Source organism: Puma concolor, chromosome A2 (genome assembly GCF_028749965.1).
Source record: "Puma concolor isolate L17-30 chromosome A2, mPumCon1.1.hap2, whole genome shotgun sequence".
Taxonomy (NCBI): Eukaryota; Metazoa; Chordata; class Mammalia; order Carnivora; family Felidae; genus Puma; species Puma concolor.
The window spans coordinates 88102331-88118666 of record NC_141668.1 but is presented as its reverse complement, the minus strand read 5'-3'; the positions used below and the strand labels follow the sequence as shown (position 1 = coordinate 88118666).

At 38.1% G+C, this 16336-nt stretch overlaps 2 protein-coding genes across 6 annotated transcripts in view; one reads left to right on the top strand and one right to left on the bottom strand.

Moving 5' to 3' along the window:
* TMEM60 (transmembrane protein 60) overlaps nucleotides 1–1501 on the bottom strand; it is a 36511-nt gene extending 35010 nt beyond the window's left edge. For 2 of the 3 annotated variants that reach the window (XM_086696854.1, XM_086696855.1), the window contains exon 1: nucleotides 37–1501. In XM_086696854.1, the coding sequence (XP_086552980.1) occupies nucleotides 511–1173 (663 nt within the window). In that variant the 5' untranslated portion in view covers nucleotides 1174–1501 and the 3' untranslated portion in view covers nucleotides 37–510. The remainder of the gene's footprint in view (nucleotides 1–36) is intronic. The other variant, XM_025929750.2, reaches the window with a different exon arrangement.
* Nucleotides 627–16336, top strand: part of PHTF2 (putative homeodomain transcription factor 2) — a 129084-nt gene continuing 113374 nt past the window's right edge. For all 3 annotated transcript variants that reach the window (XM_086696851.1, XM_086696850.1, XM_086696852.1), the window contains exon 1: nucleotides 627–766. The gene's annotated coding sequence lies outside the window, so the exon portion shown is untranslated. The remainder of the gene's footprint in view (nucleotides 767–16336) is intronic.

The window sequence follows — 16336 nt, the reverse complement described above, 5'->3', positions numbered from 1 at the left end:
GACTGCTGGCCCGGCCCTTTGGAGCCCGGGACTCACCTGGCAGCGCCGCTGGCCGGAGAGCGGAATGGGGCGCGAAGATCAGAAAACTCGCCAGTTTGGATCCTTGGCCTTTTCCACGCTTTCTCCTCCATTAAATCCAGAACCCGTCACATGATAATCAAGAAAAAGATCTCAGTTCCGCCTCCCCAAACCACCGCGGCGGAGGCTCTATGTTCTACCTCAGGGCCACGCCCACATCCGGGGCAGGTTCTCACCACCCCTGGGACTACCCTCTCTACCTATAGGTAGAGAGGATGCCAATCTAAGTTCAGAGGCCTTTTTTTCCTGTGGTAATTGGACCATTTGGCCGCCAGTGCGAACCAACCGATCTTTTCTTACGTTCGGGTTTGTCAAAAAGGCGGCTATAAGAGAAGCCACTAGGCCCGCCTCTCTACCGCTACGGGCTAGGAGGGAAGTCAGTCTAAGCACAGCCTGGAGTGTCCGTAGTCCCATTGGGCCCACAAGTGCCAATCAGACCAGCCAGCTCTCGGCTTCGCCCCCGAGGGCGCCCCGCCCCTTCTCTCCCCCTCCCCGCCGGCGCGCGGAGACTGCAGGCTCCGGCGCAAAATCCTGCGGGAGAGGGGGTGGGGCGACAGCTCTGGAGGCAGCGCTCCCGCCGGCAGCCTCGTTGTGACTCCTCCGGCTCCCGCAGCGGCGGCGGCGCTCGCTTCGGAGTCTCCCGCGCGCACCCCAGCCGCCTCCTAGCGGCGCGGCGCCCGCTCCTACGGTAAGAGCCGGCATCACCTCTGTGCTTGGGCGGGCCGTGTGGAGGTCGTTGGGTTCTGACAGAATCCTGGGGATGGAGCAGGACGAAAGAGGAAAGCGGCGGGCAGGATGGAGGTGGGGGCTCCGGGCCAACGCATCGCCCTCTGCCGCTGGTGACTTCCCCGGCAGCCGCTGGCACCTGCGCGCCGGGGTCAGCCGCGGTCCCCTCCCATCATTTGACCGGTGGCAGAGGCTCAGCTTCCCTCCTCTCGAGCCCGTGCAGTCCTCGAGCCTCGATGGTGAAGGGCCAAAGCCCAGCGCCGCCTCCCGCCCCTCCGCCCCCTCTCGCGGCCCCTTTCCTTCGCTTCCTTCCCCTGGCGCTGTGTTGGGGCGCGTCGGGTCCTGGAGGGCGTGCAGGGGCATCGGCATCGGGTGGCCGAGCCTGGGCTGGCGGGAGAGGTCAGCTAGCGGCCGGAGGAGCGGGCTCGGGCGGAGAGGGCGACTGTGCGCGCGCTGGACGCAGGTTGGAGGGAGGGTCGCTGCCCTGCACCCACTGAGCAGGCAACAGTTTAGTTTTCTGATTCCAGCACTGACTACGGAGCGGGTGCTGAAACCTCTCAGGGGCCTTAAGGGCTGTTTCCCCTCTGGAAACAATACTGCGGTCCACCAGCTTGCTTTACCTTTTCTTATTTTTATCTAATGTTGACAGCCAGTATTTTGGTATTCCTTCGTGTCATGACTTTTAAACTCAACACCTTCCTTGTGTAACTTTGGAGATCATTCTGTCACAGATCCATCACTATTTTTAGCCTGACCAAAGGAAAAAAAAAAAAAAGGAACTGCTTTATATCATATACTGACTAGGGGAGTGCAGAATATGGACAGTTTATTAATGTCAGCATTTACATATCAAGTAATTTTTAAATTCGTGAATGTATTACACATTTTTTAATTTACACTCGCTGTCTTTGTTTATGGTATATCCTGCTTACTTTGAGGTTATTTTGTTGTGTGCTTTGATTTTATAGTTTTTGGTTAGCTTTAGCCAACTAGCCATTTTAAGATTTTTCTTTTCTCCAAGACTTTCGGTATAGACATGGTGTTTGCTCTTGTTTTTAGAGATCATTTATTTTTTAAAAATTTGTTTCCTCCCAAACTGGATTTTTTCATAACGTTTTTAAAGTTGTAAGGGGGAATTCTGAGAATTTGGAAACTATGCACTTTAGCCTAAAGAACTGTAAATTATCACAACAATTTGAAATTCTAGCTTCTTGGAGTAAACATTGCTAAGTTGAAGAGAGGGAAATGGGTGTCCCCTGTCAGTTGTAGTGGCTCAGTCTCCAGATACCAGAGGAAAGGAATCTAGAGGTCTGAGGAGAATGAGCCATGCCTGAGCCCAGACACAAGGTAGTTCCAGGAAAAATTCTTGGTGGGGAAATAGCTTGCCTCCCACACAGTTTAGTTGTGTGCATGCATGGGATAGTATTAAGTTAGATGTTAGTCAGGTAGGAAATGTCTTTTCTAATTTTTACCACTTTCTGATAGGGCATGAAAATGTAATAAGAGGAAAAAGTATAATGTACAGTGGAGGTCTGGCATAGTCAAACCTCCCAGAATAAACTTTTTTTGAGTCCAAACTGGCACTGGACAGTTGGCGCTAAAAATGGAGTAGGTGGCCTGAGCAATTTTTTAATTTAATTTTGTTATTTTAAAATTGTTATTTATTTACTTACTTGTTTATTTTAAATAAGCTCTAGACCCAGTGTGGGGCTTGAATTCACAACCATGAGATCAAGAGGCACATGCTCTATTGACTGAGCCAGCCAGACATCATTGCCTGGCAATTTTTAAACCACCAACCTTTTTACTAGCCCATTTGATACAAAGTTGCAAGGAATTTGTAATGAAAAAGGCTTCACTAAACTAAGCCAAAGAAAATTTAGAGTGGCATGTAGAAAAATTGAGGATAGAAAAATAGTTGGATTGCTTACATACTATCTCATTTAATCTTTATAATGCTATAAGGTATGTACTGTGATTATTGTTCTGTGTTATAGATGAGTTAACCATAACTTAGGTTAATTCATTTGTTCAAGATTTCTCAGCTAATAAGTTGGTGGAGTTGGAATTCAAATCTGTGCAATCATTACAAAGCCTACATTCCAAGCCAATAAGTTTTACCACCACAGGGGCTTATTAGAGACCTGATACAAGGAGACTAATCAGTGGAAAATAATGCTGCAAAATCATAAACTGAATAAGAATATTGTAGGTGTTCAGTAACACTTTGAGTCATTGTATAGTACACACTGTTGAGTGTTGCTGGGGATATAAGGATGGAGTCATCTTCTCTGGCCATAGTGGGGGAGAGAAATATTTAAACAGGTAATGATAATAAAATACAACATATACTATAAGAGAGTGACATAAATCTTTGATTTAATAGAAGAGAAATCAGTTGAAGTTTAGACATACCACCATTTTAATTCCTATTTGGCTTTATGACCTTTAACATGATGGCAAACCTTTTTGAGCTTCAGCTTCTTTATCTGTTAAGTGGAGAGAATATTACTTCAAAGGGGAATATTAAATATTAAACAGAATATATAAAGTACTGACACACTGGTAAGCACTGAATAAAGAAGACGGAATAATTTTCAGAGAGAGTAGAGAAGGGGTTGGAGGTTTAGCAGAGAGCTATCTCTGGAGCCTTAAAGGGTGGGTAGTAGTTTTCATTATTGGGGAAGGAGGGCATTCTACACAGACAGAACAGGAGGCAGGGTCCTGGAACAGGAATGTGGATTGTTGAAGGAATGGCAAGTAATTGTAGCTTTGTATAAAAAGTATTTGCGAAGGCCAAATTTAAATGATAATTGTATATAAATGTGGCTGGGCAAGGTGAGTACTACCCAATTTTGGTGGTTGGAAATTGCATACTTAGATATTTAAGTTATAGGAAATTGTTTGTGCATTTTTGTATTTTTATTTAATATTTACCTTTTAATACTTATTTTCCCCACTGTCAGTTAAAACTTCATTTCCAAACATGTCCAGCTAAGGACTTTCATTATTTCATTGTGATATTTCACTCTAAACTGTAAAGGAAGACTTAACACCACTAGAGGCATTTGCACTTAATTTGTGGGATGTATTTTGGGAGTATTTAAAAAAGAAGAATCTTAAAGTGACTGTTGCCTTCCCTTAACCCCTTTATCTAGTATGTAGCCACATAGAGCCAATATTGCAAACTATCCATTGCATATGTTGACTGCTTTTTCTGAATCCAAATTTGAGACATGGGAGTGGGACAGAACGTTTTAAATTGGGACTGTTCTTCAAAACCTGAGAAAAAGTCCCATGTATGTATCTTCCCTTCAGGTTAGCACAGAACCATAATTGTTCCCATTGGATTGATAAATGTAGATCACTTCGTGACCAGAATTATTTGACAAAATTGAAGATACTAAATGACATTTAGGAAAGGTGCATTTTTATTCCAACGTGTTAGCCTCATACAGATTGCCAAAAATGACACAAAATACAGAGATCAGATTTCAGATGAGAAAAACCAACTGCTTCCTAGAACAGGTAGGTTTAGAGCACAAGGAAAGAGTGCTGGACTTCATTTCTGAGTAGTGAACAGGAACTGGGCAGGAAATGGCTGTGGCTGCACCACTACCTGATAATAATCATAACATGATTGAATCTGACATTTAATGAGAGGAAGTAAAGGGGGGGAAAAGTGCACTGTATGCAGCTTTCCAGTTTCAGAAACAGTAGGGGAAAGGAGCTGTTAAAAGTATTTCAACAGAAGTTTTGAAGATATGTAGTGGGGCACTCCTCTATATTTACATGAATGAAAGCACCTTAGTAAAACATTCAGTAAAACATCTGTTACAGATAGCAGAAAACGTTTTGCTAAGTTATGCAGCACAAGTTTTGATGCTCTATAGACCTAGGTTCAAGTCTCAGTTCTTCAGTCTGTCAGTTATGTGACCTTGGGCTCATTATGAAATCTTTTTAAGGTTCAGGTTTATTTAATCATAAAATGGAGATATTAATTTGAAAATTATGTTTGCTAATGTATGTAAAGCACTTGACACATTGCCTGGCTTATAAGACATGTTAAAAAAAAGGGTGTTGCCGTTAAAGTTAAGTTAAACAGTTGTGTTTTTATTTTAAAAATACAATTCTCAAATAGAGTAAGGGAAAGTCAGAAAATGGCAAACAGATAAAACCTTAAAGGGAGGCAGTAGGATGTCATACAGGCAACAGGCAAAGTTGAATAAAAAAATTGAGTTATTGCAGCCACATAGAAAACAAAGGAAAAGATGGGGAGAGGGTTTCATATTCTGAAGTTTTTTTTTGTTTTTTTTTTTTTTTGACGATAGTATGTCAGACTCATTAAACCAGATAGAGTAAATAAATAAGGTTTTGCTATTCTGAATGACAATAAAAAAGTCACTGAAATTGGGTCTCTTGTACTGTGAATTTAGTATGTACAGAAAGGGACTTTCTTTTCTCAGACTCCTTAACCACCTTCTTATCTCTAAAATTCTTTTAACAGATAGAAGCCATTAATTTTACAGTTATAGAGAAGGCTTTAATTGCAGGGACTCCTAGGAGATAGAGCAAATTAACTACATGTATTTCCTAAGTGTTGGTTCCATATATCCCATTGCCTGCTATTTATCTTTTGGACACTGAATGTCTAAGTATATCGTATGTTGAAAAATAAACATATCTTGTCCCCAAATCTGTTTCTCCTCTATATTCCCTGTCGTAATGAATGGTTTTTCTATATATTAATGAGTTCATATGTTGAAAAATAAACATATATTCTTGTTCCCAAATCTGTCTCTCTATATTCCCATCCTAATGAGTGGTTTTTCAGTGTGTAAGCCGAGAATCATGGAGTATCCTTACTCTTTCACTCTCCATACCTTTCATGTCCAGTTTTTGCCTCATTGCCATGGATTTATTTCAGACCTTCGTCGTTTCTTTCCCAGATTGTTATTAGTTTTCTTGGTTTTAATGTAGCCTCATATTAATCAGTTCTTCCCACAGCTTCCTTCCAGAATGATTTTGCTGAATAATAACATAAACATATTAAAATATATCCTTAGTGCCAGCACAAGATGATAATTAATAAATACTAGATCCCTCCATGTATCTTAAACTTAATACTAAATGACTTACATACCTGTGTCTAGAGTTTTCTTTGTGGGAAAGATTTTAATAATTACTTTAATTTCAATAGACAGAGAGCTATTTAGTTTATTTATTTGTTTGTTTTTGAATGAGCATTAATAGTTTGAATCTTTCAAAGAGTTCGTCTACTTAATCTAAGTTGTTAAATTGGCATAAAATTGTCCATAATATTCTCTTACTATCTTTTAATGTTTTAAGATCTGCAACTATGTCCCCTCTCTCATTCCTGACCGTTAATTTCTGTATTTTTTTCATTGTTTCCTTTTCACTTTGGCTAGAGGCTTCTGTTTTATTGATATTCAGAGCAGATTTTGCTTTTATTTATTGATTTTCTGTTCTCAATTTCATTGATTTTTTTTTTATTTTTTAAGTTTTTCATTTATTTATTTATTTTGGGAAAGAGTGAGAGAGGCAAAGAGAGAGAGAGACAATCATAAACAGGCTTCACGCTGTCAGCACAGAGCCTGATGAAGGGCTTGATCTCACAAATCGTGAGATTAGGACCTGAGCCAAAATCAAGGGTGGGGCGCTTAACCAACTGAGCCACTCAGGTGTCCTTGATTTGTATTCTTTATTATATTCTTTTTGCCATTTCATTTCCATTTTATTTGCTCTTGGTATGCTTGAATTTTAAAAATAAAATCTTAGCTCATTAATTTATTGTCTTCTGATATAAATGTTTAATGTTGTAAAATTTGTCTCTAAATAGTGTTTGGCTGCATCCCATGAATTTTGATAGGTTGTATTTTCATTTTTATTCAGTTCAGAAATCCTTGCTGATTTTATTTGTGATTTCTTCTTTGACCCCATTGGTTATAAATGAGTATGTACATAAGTTTCCAAATATTGGGAGATTTTTCAGATATTGATGTCTGATTTAATTTTACTGTGGTCAAAGAACATACATTATAAGATTTGAATCATTTTACTGATTTTGATTTGTTTAAAGTTTGTTTTGAGAGAGAAAGCATATGTATGTGTGCATGCAAGTGGAAGAGGGGCAGACAGAGAGGGAGAGAGAGAATCCCAAGCAGGCTCCATGCTATATCAGCAAAGAGCCCCATGCAGGCAAGATTTCACGAACCAGGAGATCAGGATCTGAGCCAAAATCAAGAGTCAGACACTTAACCAACCTAGCCACCCAGGCACCCCAAGATTTGAATCATTTTAAATTTATTGAGACTGTTTTATTGCCCAAAATATGGCCCATATTGGTAAATGATTCATGTGCACTTGAAAAGAAAGTTGGGTGGAGTGGGCTATAAATGTCAGATCAAATTGATTGATAGAATTTCTCAAGTCTTTTCTAATTGTGGACTTGCCAATTTCTGCTTGTACTTCCATAAGTTTGGCTTCATATATTTTGAAGTTCTGTTATGAGATGCATGCATGTTTAGGATTGTTGTGATTTCTTGACAAATTGGATCCCTTTATCATTGTGAAATGGCTCTCTATTTCTGGTAATATGCTTTGCTTTGAAATCTACTTTGTCAGTATTGCTTTTCCAGCTTTCTTTTTTCTCCCAGCTTTCTTTTGATTGGTATTAGCATGGTGGCTCTTTTTCCATACTTTTATTTTTATCTATTGATGTGTTTATATTTGTAGTAGATTTCTGGTAGATAGCATATAGTTCAGTCTTTTTTTTTTTTTTTTTTTTTTTACCCTATTTCCCAATCTTTGCTTTTTAATTTAGACCATTTATATTTAATATGATTATTGATATTGTTGGGTTTAAATCTCCTGTCTTGCTGTTTGTGTTTTATTGCCCCATCTGTGTTTTGGTTTTGCTCTTTGCCTTCTTTTGTAGTACTTGAGTATTTTTTATGACTCTCCTTTATCTCTTTTTTTGGCTTATTTATTATCTATAGCTTTTTTGCTGTATTTTTGTTTCGGGGGTTTCGTTTGTAGTATGCATATATATCTTTACCTTATTACAGACTGTTTTTGGGTAAAATACTACTTCACATATTATATAAGAACTTTATAATACTATGCTTCCATTTCTCCCTCTCATTCTTGTGTTGTCATACATTGTAGTTCTACATATGTTTAAATTGCACAATATATTTTTAGTTTTTTAGCTTTAAATGGTCAATTCTCTTTTAAGGATTTAAAAATAGTTTTTAGGAAAAACATTCTTATATCTACCCACATTTGTCCCATTTTCAAGGCTCTTCATTCCTTTCAAATTCCTTTTCCATCTGGTATCATTTTCCTTCTGCCTGAATGACTTCCTTTAGCATGTACTGTAAGCTGAACTGGTGATGAATTTTTTCCGCTTTCATATGTCTGAAAAATCTTTTTTTTTTTTTTTTGTACTTCAGTTTTCAAATATATTTTTGCTGGGTATAGAATTCTAGATTGACAGTTTCTTTGTTTCAGGACTTTAAAGATAGGACTTTAATGATGCTCCACTGTCTTCTCATTTGCATTTTTCTGACCTGAAATCTACTGTTCCCCTTATTTCTTTATACTAAAAGTGTCTTTTTTCTCTGGCTACCTTTTTTTTTTTTTTTTTTTAAAGTTTATTCATTTATTTTGAGAGAGAGCACAAGTTGGGTAGGGGCAGATAGAGACACAGAGAGAGAGAATCCCAAGCCGCCAGTGTGCTGTTAGCACAGAGCCCAGTGGGGAACTCAATCTCACAAACTGTAAGATCATGACTTGAGCCGAAATTGAGTCAGATGCGCAACCAACTGAGCCACCCAGGTGTCCCCTCTGGCTACTTTTAAAATGATCTCTTTAGTTTGTGGATTTATCATTTTAATCAAATTTAGAAAAGTTGTGGCCATTATTTTTTCAAATAGTTTTTCTCTCTTCCCTCCACTCTCTCCTACCATTCTGGTATTCCACTTAATATTGTCCCACAGCTAACTGATACTGTTTTGTTTTGTTTTGTTTTGTTTTGTTTTGTTTTTAGTTCTTTTTTTGCCTCCTTGTCTCAATTTGGATACTGTCAATTATTATGTCTTCAAAACTACTAACCTTTCTTCTGCCGATTTTTAATCTGCTGTTAATCTTATCCATTGTATGTTTCTTATTAGATATTGTATTTTTTATATCTAGAAGTTTGATTTGAATCATGTTTATAACTTCCATGTCTCTCCTTAACAGTGCTCATGCTTTCGTCTTCTACTTTTTTGAATAAATGGAGTTTATAGTAGATGGATTTTTTTTAGGTCATGGTTAAAAATACATAACAAAATTTACCATCTTAATCATTTCACCATTTTTACTTAACCAGTTCAAGAGTGTTAACTATATTAACATTGTTGTGAAACAACTCTCTGGAACTTTTTGATCTTACAAATCTAAAACTCTATACCCATTGAACAAATCCTCTTCTCTCCTTCCCCCGACCCAGGTAACTACCCTTCTACTTTCTGTCTCTATGAATTTGGCTATGCTAGATACCTTATATGAATGAAATTATGCAGTATTTGTCTTTTGTGATTGGTTTATTTTACTTAGCAAAATGTCCTCAAGATTCATCCATTTGTAGGTTATAACAGGATTTCCTTTAAGGCTGAATAATATCTTAATGTATGTATATACCATATTTTCTTTATCCAGTGATCCCTAGATTTGGGGATCTTTCCTTATACCTCTTGATTATTGTGGATTAGTGCTGCTCTGAACATGGGTATGCAAATATGTCTTCAAAGACTAAACGTTCACTCTTTTTGAATATATACCCAGAAGTGGGATTGCTGGATCATATGGTAATTCTACTTCTGAGTTTTTGAGGAGCCTCCATACTGCTTTCCATAGCGATCGCACCTTTCTACCATTTCACTAACAGTACACAGGGCTCCCAATTTTTCTACATCATTGCTAACACTTGTTATTTTCTGTTTTGTTGATAGTAGTCATCCTGGTGGTTGTGAGGTGATATGTCATGGTTTTGATTTGTATTTCCCTAATGATTAGTGATGTTATTTAGCTTTTCATATGCTTCTTGGCCATTTGTACATTATCTTTAGAGAAATGTCCATTTAAGTCCTTTGCCCATTTTTTAATTAAGTTATTTGTTTTTTTGTTGTTAAGGAGTTGTTCTTTGTATATTCTGGTTATTAACCCCTTATCAGATATATAACTTGCAAATATTTTCTCCCATTCTATAGGTTTTTTTCTCTGTTGATTGTATCCTTTGATGCGCAACAGTTTTTCAAGTTTGATATAGTCCCACATACTTGTTTTTGCTTTTGTTGTCTCTGCTTTTGGTGTCATAGCTAAAAAATCATTGTCAAGTCCAAAATCATGAAATTTTTCCTCTAAGTTTTCTTCTAGGATTTTTATAGTTTCAGGTCTTAGGTTTAGGTCTTTATCCATTTTGTGTTAATTTCTATATGTGGTATAAGATAAAGGGCCACCTTCATTCTTTTGCATGTGACTATCCAGTTCTCCCAGCATCAGTTGTTAATGAGTCTGTCTTTTCCCCATTGAGTGATCCTGGCATTCTTGTTAAAGATCATTTGACCATATATGTGACCATACACGTTTATTTCTGGACTCTGTTCTATTCCATTGGTCTTTTTGTATGCATTTATGCCAGAACTACACTGTTTTGAATGTTTTGAAATAAATGGTGAGTCCTTAAACTTTGTTCTCTTTTAAAATTATTTTGGCTATTTGGGGTCCTTTGAGATTCCATAGGAATTTCAGGATGGATTTTTTTATTTTTGCAAAAAAAAATATCATGGAATTTTGATAGAGATTGCATTTAATCTGTAGATCACTTTGGATAGTGTGGACTTCTTAATAATCCTAAGTCTTCCAATCCATGACATAAGGTTGGTTTGCATTTATTTTTGTCTCATTTAATTTTTTTCAGCAGTGTTTTGTACATAATAGCTGTAATGTCCTTCCTTAACTAATCCTATCACTTTTGTCATTTCTGGGTCCATTTTTAGAACTGGTTTTTCTCCTTATTATGTATTGTATTTTCCTATTTCTTTGTATGCTTGCTAATTTTTGTTTGAATGTTAAACATTGTGAATTTTGTTGTTTGGAAATACCTTTCCTTTGTATTAAATTTTTGAGGTTTATTCTGGGACACAGTGAAGTTACTTAGAAACAGTTTAATCTTCCAAGGCTTGCTTTTTAAGCTTTGTTAGGTGAGACCTGAGCATCCTTTAGTGTAAGGTTAGTTTGTTCCTAGTACTGGTATAATCCTCTTCTGAATGCTCTAGCTGTTGCCCCTTGTTACAGGATTTCTTCACTTTGTGAACTCTCATCATTCCTTTGTGAACTTTGGTAATTGTTCTGATTGCTTCTGTCTCTGGCTTTCTTACATACATGTGCTGATCAGTATTCAGCCGGAAACTTATGGGGGGATGTACTGCAGAACTCCAGAGGGGTTTTTTTTGCTGCTTTTTCCTCTCTGGTACTTTGTCCTTGGAACTCCAGCTATCTTGGTATCACTGAACTTTCTTTCCTTTTTTAAGTAGGTTCCATGCCCAATGTGAAGCTCAAACTCATGTCCCTGAGATCAAGAGTCATGTGCCCTACCAACTGAGCCAACCAGGTGCCCAATTGTTTTCTCAATTTGGGGAGTCTCTCTGGCTCTGGTTTTCCCATCTTAGTGCTGCATCCTAGAAACTCTATGGACAGAACACTAGAGAAATTAGAGGGCTTACTTTTGTTTCCTCTTTCAGAGATTGTGCTACCTGTTGTACAGTATCTGAAAACTTTTTACTCTTTTGTCCATGTTTTTGGTATTTAAGATGGGAAGATTAATGTGGCCCCTGATATTCTCATCATGGTTAGAAATGAAAGTCTCTGTTGGGGCGCCTGGGTGGCTCAATCTGTTAGGCATTTGACTTCAGCTTAGGTCTTGATCTTGTGAGTTTGAGCCCTGTGTCAGGCTCTGTGTTGACAGGCCCAGAGCCTGGAGCCTGCTTCAGATTCTTTCTCTCTCTCTCTCTCTGCTCCTTCCCTGCTAGTGTACTCACTATCTCTCTCTCTCTCTCTCTCAAAGCATAAATAAACATTAGAAAAAAATTTTTTTAAATTTTTTTTTTTTTCAACGTTTTTTATTTATTTTTGGGACAGAGAGAGACAGAGCATGAACGGGCGAGGGGCAGAGAGAGAGGGAGACACAGAATCGGAAACAGGCTCCAGGCTCTGAGCCGTCAGCCCAGAGCCTGACGCGGGGCTCGAACTCACGGACCGCGAGATCGTGACCTGGCTGAAGTCGGACGCCCAACCGACTGCGCCACCCAGGCGCCCCGAAAAAAATTTTTTTAAAGAAATGGGAGTCCCTGTATATTTTTATAGTCATAATTTAAATGTAAAGCACCACTTTTTAATTGTTTTAATTAAATCCCATGATTTCATAATGTATTCGCTTTGCATAGCCAGAACCAAAGGATACCTTATGTTTTGATTGGATAAATATTTATGTTCATGTTCCTCAGCATTCCTATTTCCTTTAAAACAAATGTAGGAATGTATGATGAGTTAAAAGGTGAGGAATTAGTTGCATTTGCTTCTTTTATAAATCCAGTTTTTATGACAAAAATTGTGTGAGTGTGAAACATATGACTAGAATATTACTAGGGTCAATAGTGAGAAGTGTTTATTTCTCTAAGTATAATAATTCAATTTTTATCATCATTGGAAAATATTTGCAACAATGACTAAAAATACTGCTATGATCCAGAGTTATCTTTTATATTTTGAGCAGTCATTGTAACTTAACCTTTGAAGTAATAGGTATTAAATGGTGTTAAAAATCTCTGGAGGAAATGGGCTTTAAGATATTAGAAGAGGGGCAGCTGGGTGGCTCAGTCATTAAGCATCTGACTCTTAATTTCAGCTCAGATTGTGATCTCACAGTTTGTGAGTTCTATCCCCACATTGGGCTCTCTGCTGTCAGCATGGAGCCCACTTGGGAACCTCTCACCAACCCCCCCCAACCCCCTGCCGGCCCTTCCTTTGTCTCTCTCTCTCTCACTCTCTCAAAAATAAACGTTAAAAAAAAAAAAAAAAGATATTAGAAGAGTATCTAAAAATCTGTCTCCTCATTGATCATAGGCAACTGAAGTGACCTTTTTCTTTTGATGGAGGTGGATTTGTAAATTTGTTAAATTAAAACACAGGGATAGTTTTCTTGTGCTTATCCTATTCTCTACCACTGCAACCACACTAATGAGAAAATAAACTTAATTATAAGAGGAAGGCTTTGGGGTGCATGAGTGGCTCAGTCAGCTGGGCGTCTGACTCCTGATACCGCCTCAGGTCATGTTCTCATGGGTTCATGAGTTAAGAGTCTCGCATCGGACTGTGTGCTGACAGCATGGAGCCTTTTTGGGATTCTCTCTCTCCCTCTCTCTCTGCTCCTCCTCTGCTCATGCTCTCTCTCAAAATGAATAAAAATTAACTTAAAAAAAAATAAAAGGAAGCATTATGTATATTTAGTTGATAGTTTGTGTGTAGAAAATTAACATAAAAAAGGAGGTATTTTAAAACTGAATTAAAGCTTATTGTAGCTTTTTTCTTTTTTGACATAATTTCAGGTTTGAAGGAAAAGTTGTAAGAACAGTATAAAGAATTTCTGTGTATCCTTAGCCAAAATTAACTGTGTATTACCATTTTCCTATATTTGCTTTATCCTTTTTATCTATGTTGATACATACACATGTATTACTTTTTCCTGACTTATTAGAATCCTGATATTCCTTTTCTCTATATGCCTCAGTTTTGTTTCCTAAAAACCAGGTGATTCTCCAACATAAGCAAAGTGCAATGATCAAAAATCAGGAAATTAACATGGATACAATACTATTATCTAGCTGCCAGTATTATTCACATTTCACCAGTTGTCACAGTAGTATCCACTTAGCAAAAGAAAATCCCGGATCATATGCCGCATTTAGTGTCATGTCTCTGAAGTTTCCTTTAAGCTGGAATATTTCTTAAGCCTATGTTTGTATTTCTTGATATTGACATTTTTTTAAGTGTTGAGATGTCATTTTGTTGAATATCCTTCCATTTTAATTTGGTTGATTTTTCTCCAAAAACTAGATTCTGGTTCTATAAGGGCAGGAATACCACAGATGTAATGGTGTGTTCTTCATAGTGCATTATATCAAGAAGCAAATGCTGCAATTTCTCCTTTTACTGATGATGATAACTTTGGTTATTTAGTTAAGGTGATACCTGCCATGTTTCTCCAAGGTAAAGTCACTCTTTGTAGCTAATAAAATACCTGTGGAGAGAACATTTGTGTAAATATCCTATTACTCACAGATTTGCCCATTAGCTTTAATATTTATTGATGATTCTTGCATGAATCAGCTATTAAGATGGTTACTTAAAAGTTCTCTTCACAGAGATACCTGTCTGGCTCAGTCAGTAGAGCATGCGATTCTTGATCCGGGGTTGTGAGTTCAAGACTCATGTTGGGTATAGAGCTTACTAAAAAAAAGTGGGGGGTGGGGGTGGGCGGTGCCTGGGTGGCTCATTTGGTTAGCATCTGACTTCGGCTCAGGTTTTGATCTCGTGGTTCATGAGTTCGAGCCCCACGTCGGACTCTGTGCTGACAGCTCAGAGCCTGGAGACTGCTTCACATTCTGTGTCTCCCTCTCTCACTGCCCCTTCCCTGCTTGCACTCTGTCCCTCTCTCTCTCAAAAATAAACATTTAAGGGGCGCCTGGGTGGCGCAGTCGGTTAAGCGTCCGACTTCAGCCAGGTCACGATCTCGCGGTCCGTGAGTTCGAGCCCCGCGTCAGGCTCTGGGCTGATGGCTCAGAGCCTGGAGCCTGTTTCCGATTCTGTGTCTCCCTCTCTCTCTGCCCCTCCCCTGTTCATGCTCTGTCTCTCTCTGTCCCAAAAATAAATAAACGTTGAAAAAAAAAATTAAAAAAAAAAATAAATAAATAAACATTTAAAAAAAAAAAGGGAAGTCATTTAGGTGACTTAGTCAATGAAGCATCCGACTTCAGCTCAAGTCATGATCTCACAGTTCGTGAGTTCGAGCCCCAATCTCTGTGCTGACAGCTCAGAGCGTGGAGCCTGCTTCAGATTCTGTGTCTCCCTCTCTCTGCCCTTCCGCTGCTCGTGCTCTGTCTCTCTCTCAAAAATAAATAAACATTAAAAAACATTTAAAAAAACATTTAAAAAAAGTTCTCATCACAAAGGAAAAAAATATAACTGAGGTGATATATGTCAACTGAACTTATTGTGGTAATCACTTCACAGTATATCAAATCATGTACAACTTAAACTTATGCAATGTTCTGTATCAATTACATCTCAGGAAGATTGTTGCCAAATGGTAACTTTGTTTTTGTAATTCTCTAATTTCTTCTGTGTTAGTTGGCTCCCTGCTATAAAGAGAAGTTTCCCTCTTATTCATTCATTCATTCATACCAGTATATTCTTTTTTTTTTTTTTTACATTTATTTATTTTTTGAGAGACATAGAGAGACAGAGCACAAGTTGGGGAGGGGCAGAGAGAGAAGGAGACACAGAATCTGAAGCAGGCTCCAGGCTCTGAGCTGTCAGCACAGAGCCCGATGCAGGGCTTGAACTTACAAACCATGAGATCATGACCTGAGCCGAAGTCCGATGCCCAACCAACTGAGCCACCTAGGCGCCCCATACCAGTATATTCTTATTTTAATTTTTGACAATGTCCCTCTCATTCTTTGAGCACCTTCTTAATTTCTGACCCCACAAGATGTTCCAGAATCACCTTGTACTGTCTCTGTGCCAACTGGAATCAGACATTTCTCTAAGGAGCCTTGGTTTCTTTTACTGTAGAATGGTGTTTAGAGATTTGGTTGCTAGATATGCTTATTGCTACTAAGGAATCGCTGCTTCTAAGCCTTCTCAGTGGACATAGCTAAATGTATTGTATACATATGTGTATGTATGTGTGTGGATGTGTATAATACACCTTTATTTTCAGAAGTGATTATTGAGTCAACCAGTGTCGTGGCTGCTAAGAATAAAAAAGTGAATATATTCTTATGCTGCGTGACCAAATGATCATGTCCCAATTAGTAGAAGTTATAAGTCTACTGTATTTTGTACTCTTGGGATAAATAGATTATTTTCTTGGCCAACTACATTTTAGGAATTATTTAGATCTTATCTGGTGAGGAAGATGCCTTGGATCATGAGAGGTATGGAAATCATGTTATATGGAGAACATTGAAGGAGCTGGGCACATTTAATCTGGAAAATGATTAACAACAGCATATATTTATTACATTATTTTATTTGAAGGCTGAAGATGTGATAAATAAGTTTTGTGCTCATTTAAAGTAGGCAACTAATACAGGTGAATGGAACTTAAGAAAGACACAGTTTCTCTCTGCATAAGGAAAATTTTGAGGCAAACTCTCTTCTAATGGAGTGAGCTGCCTTGAAA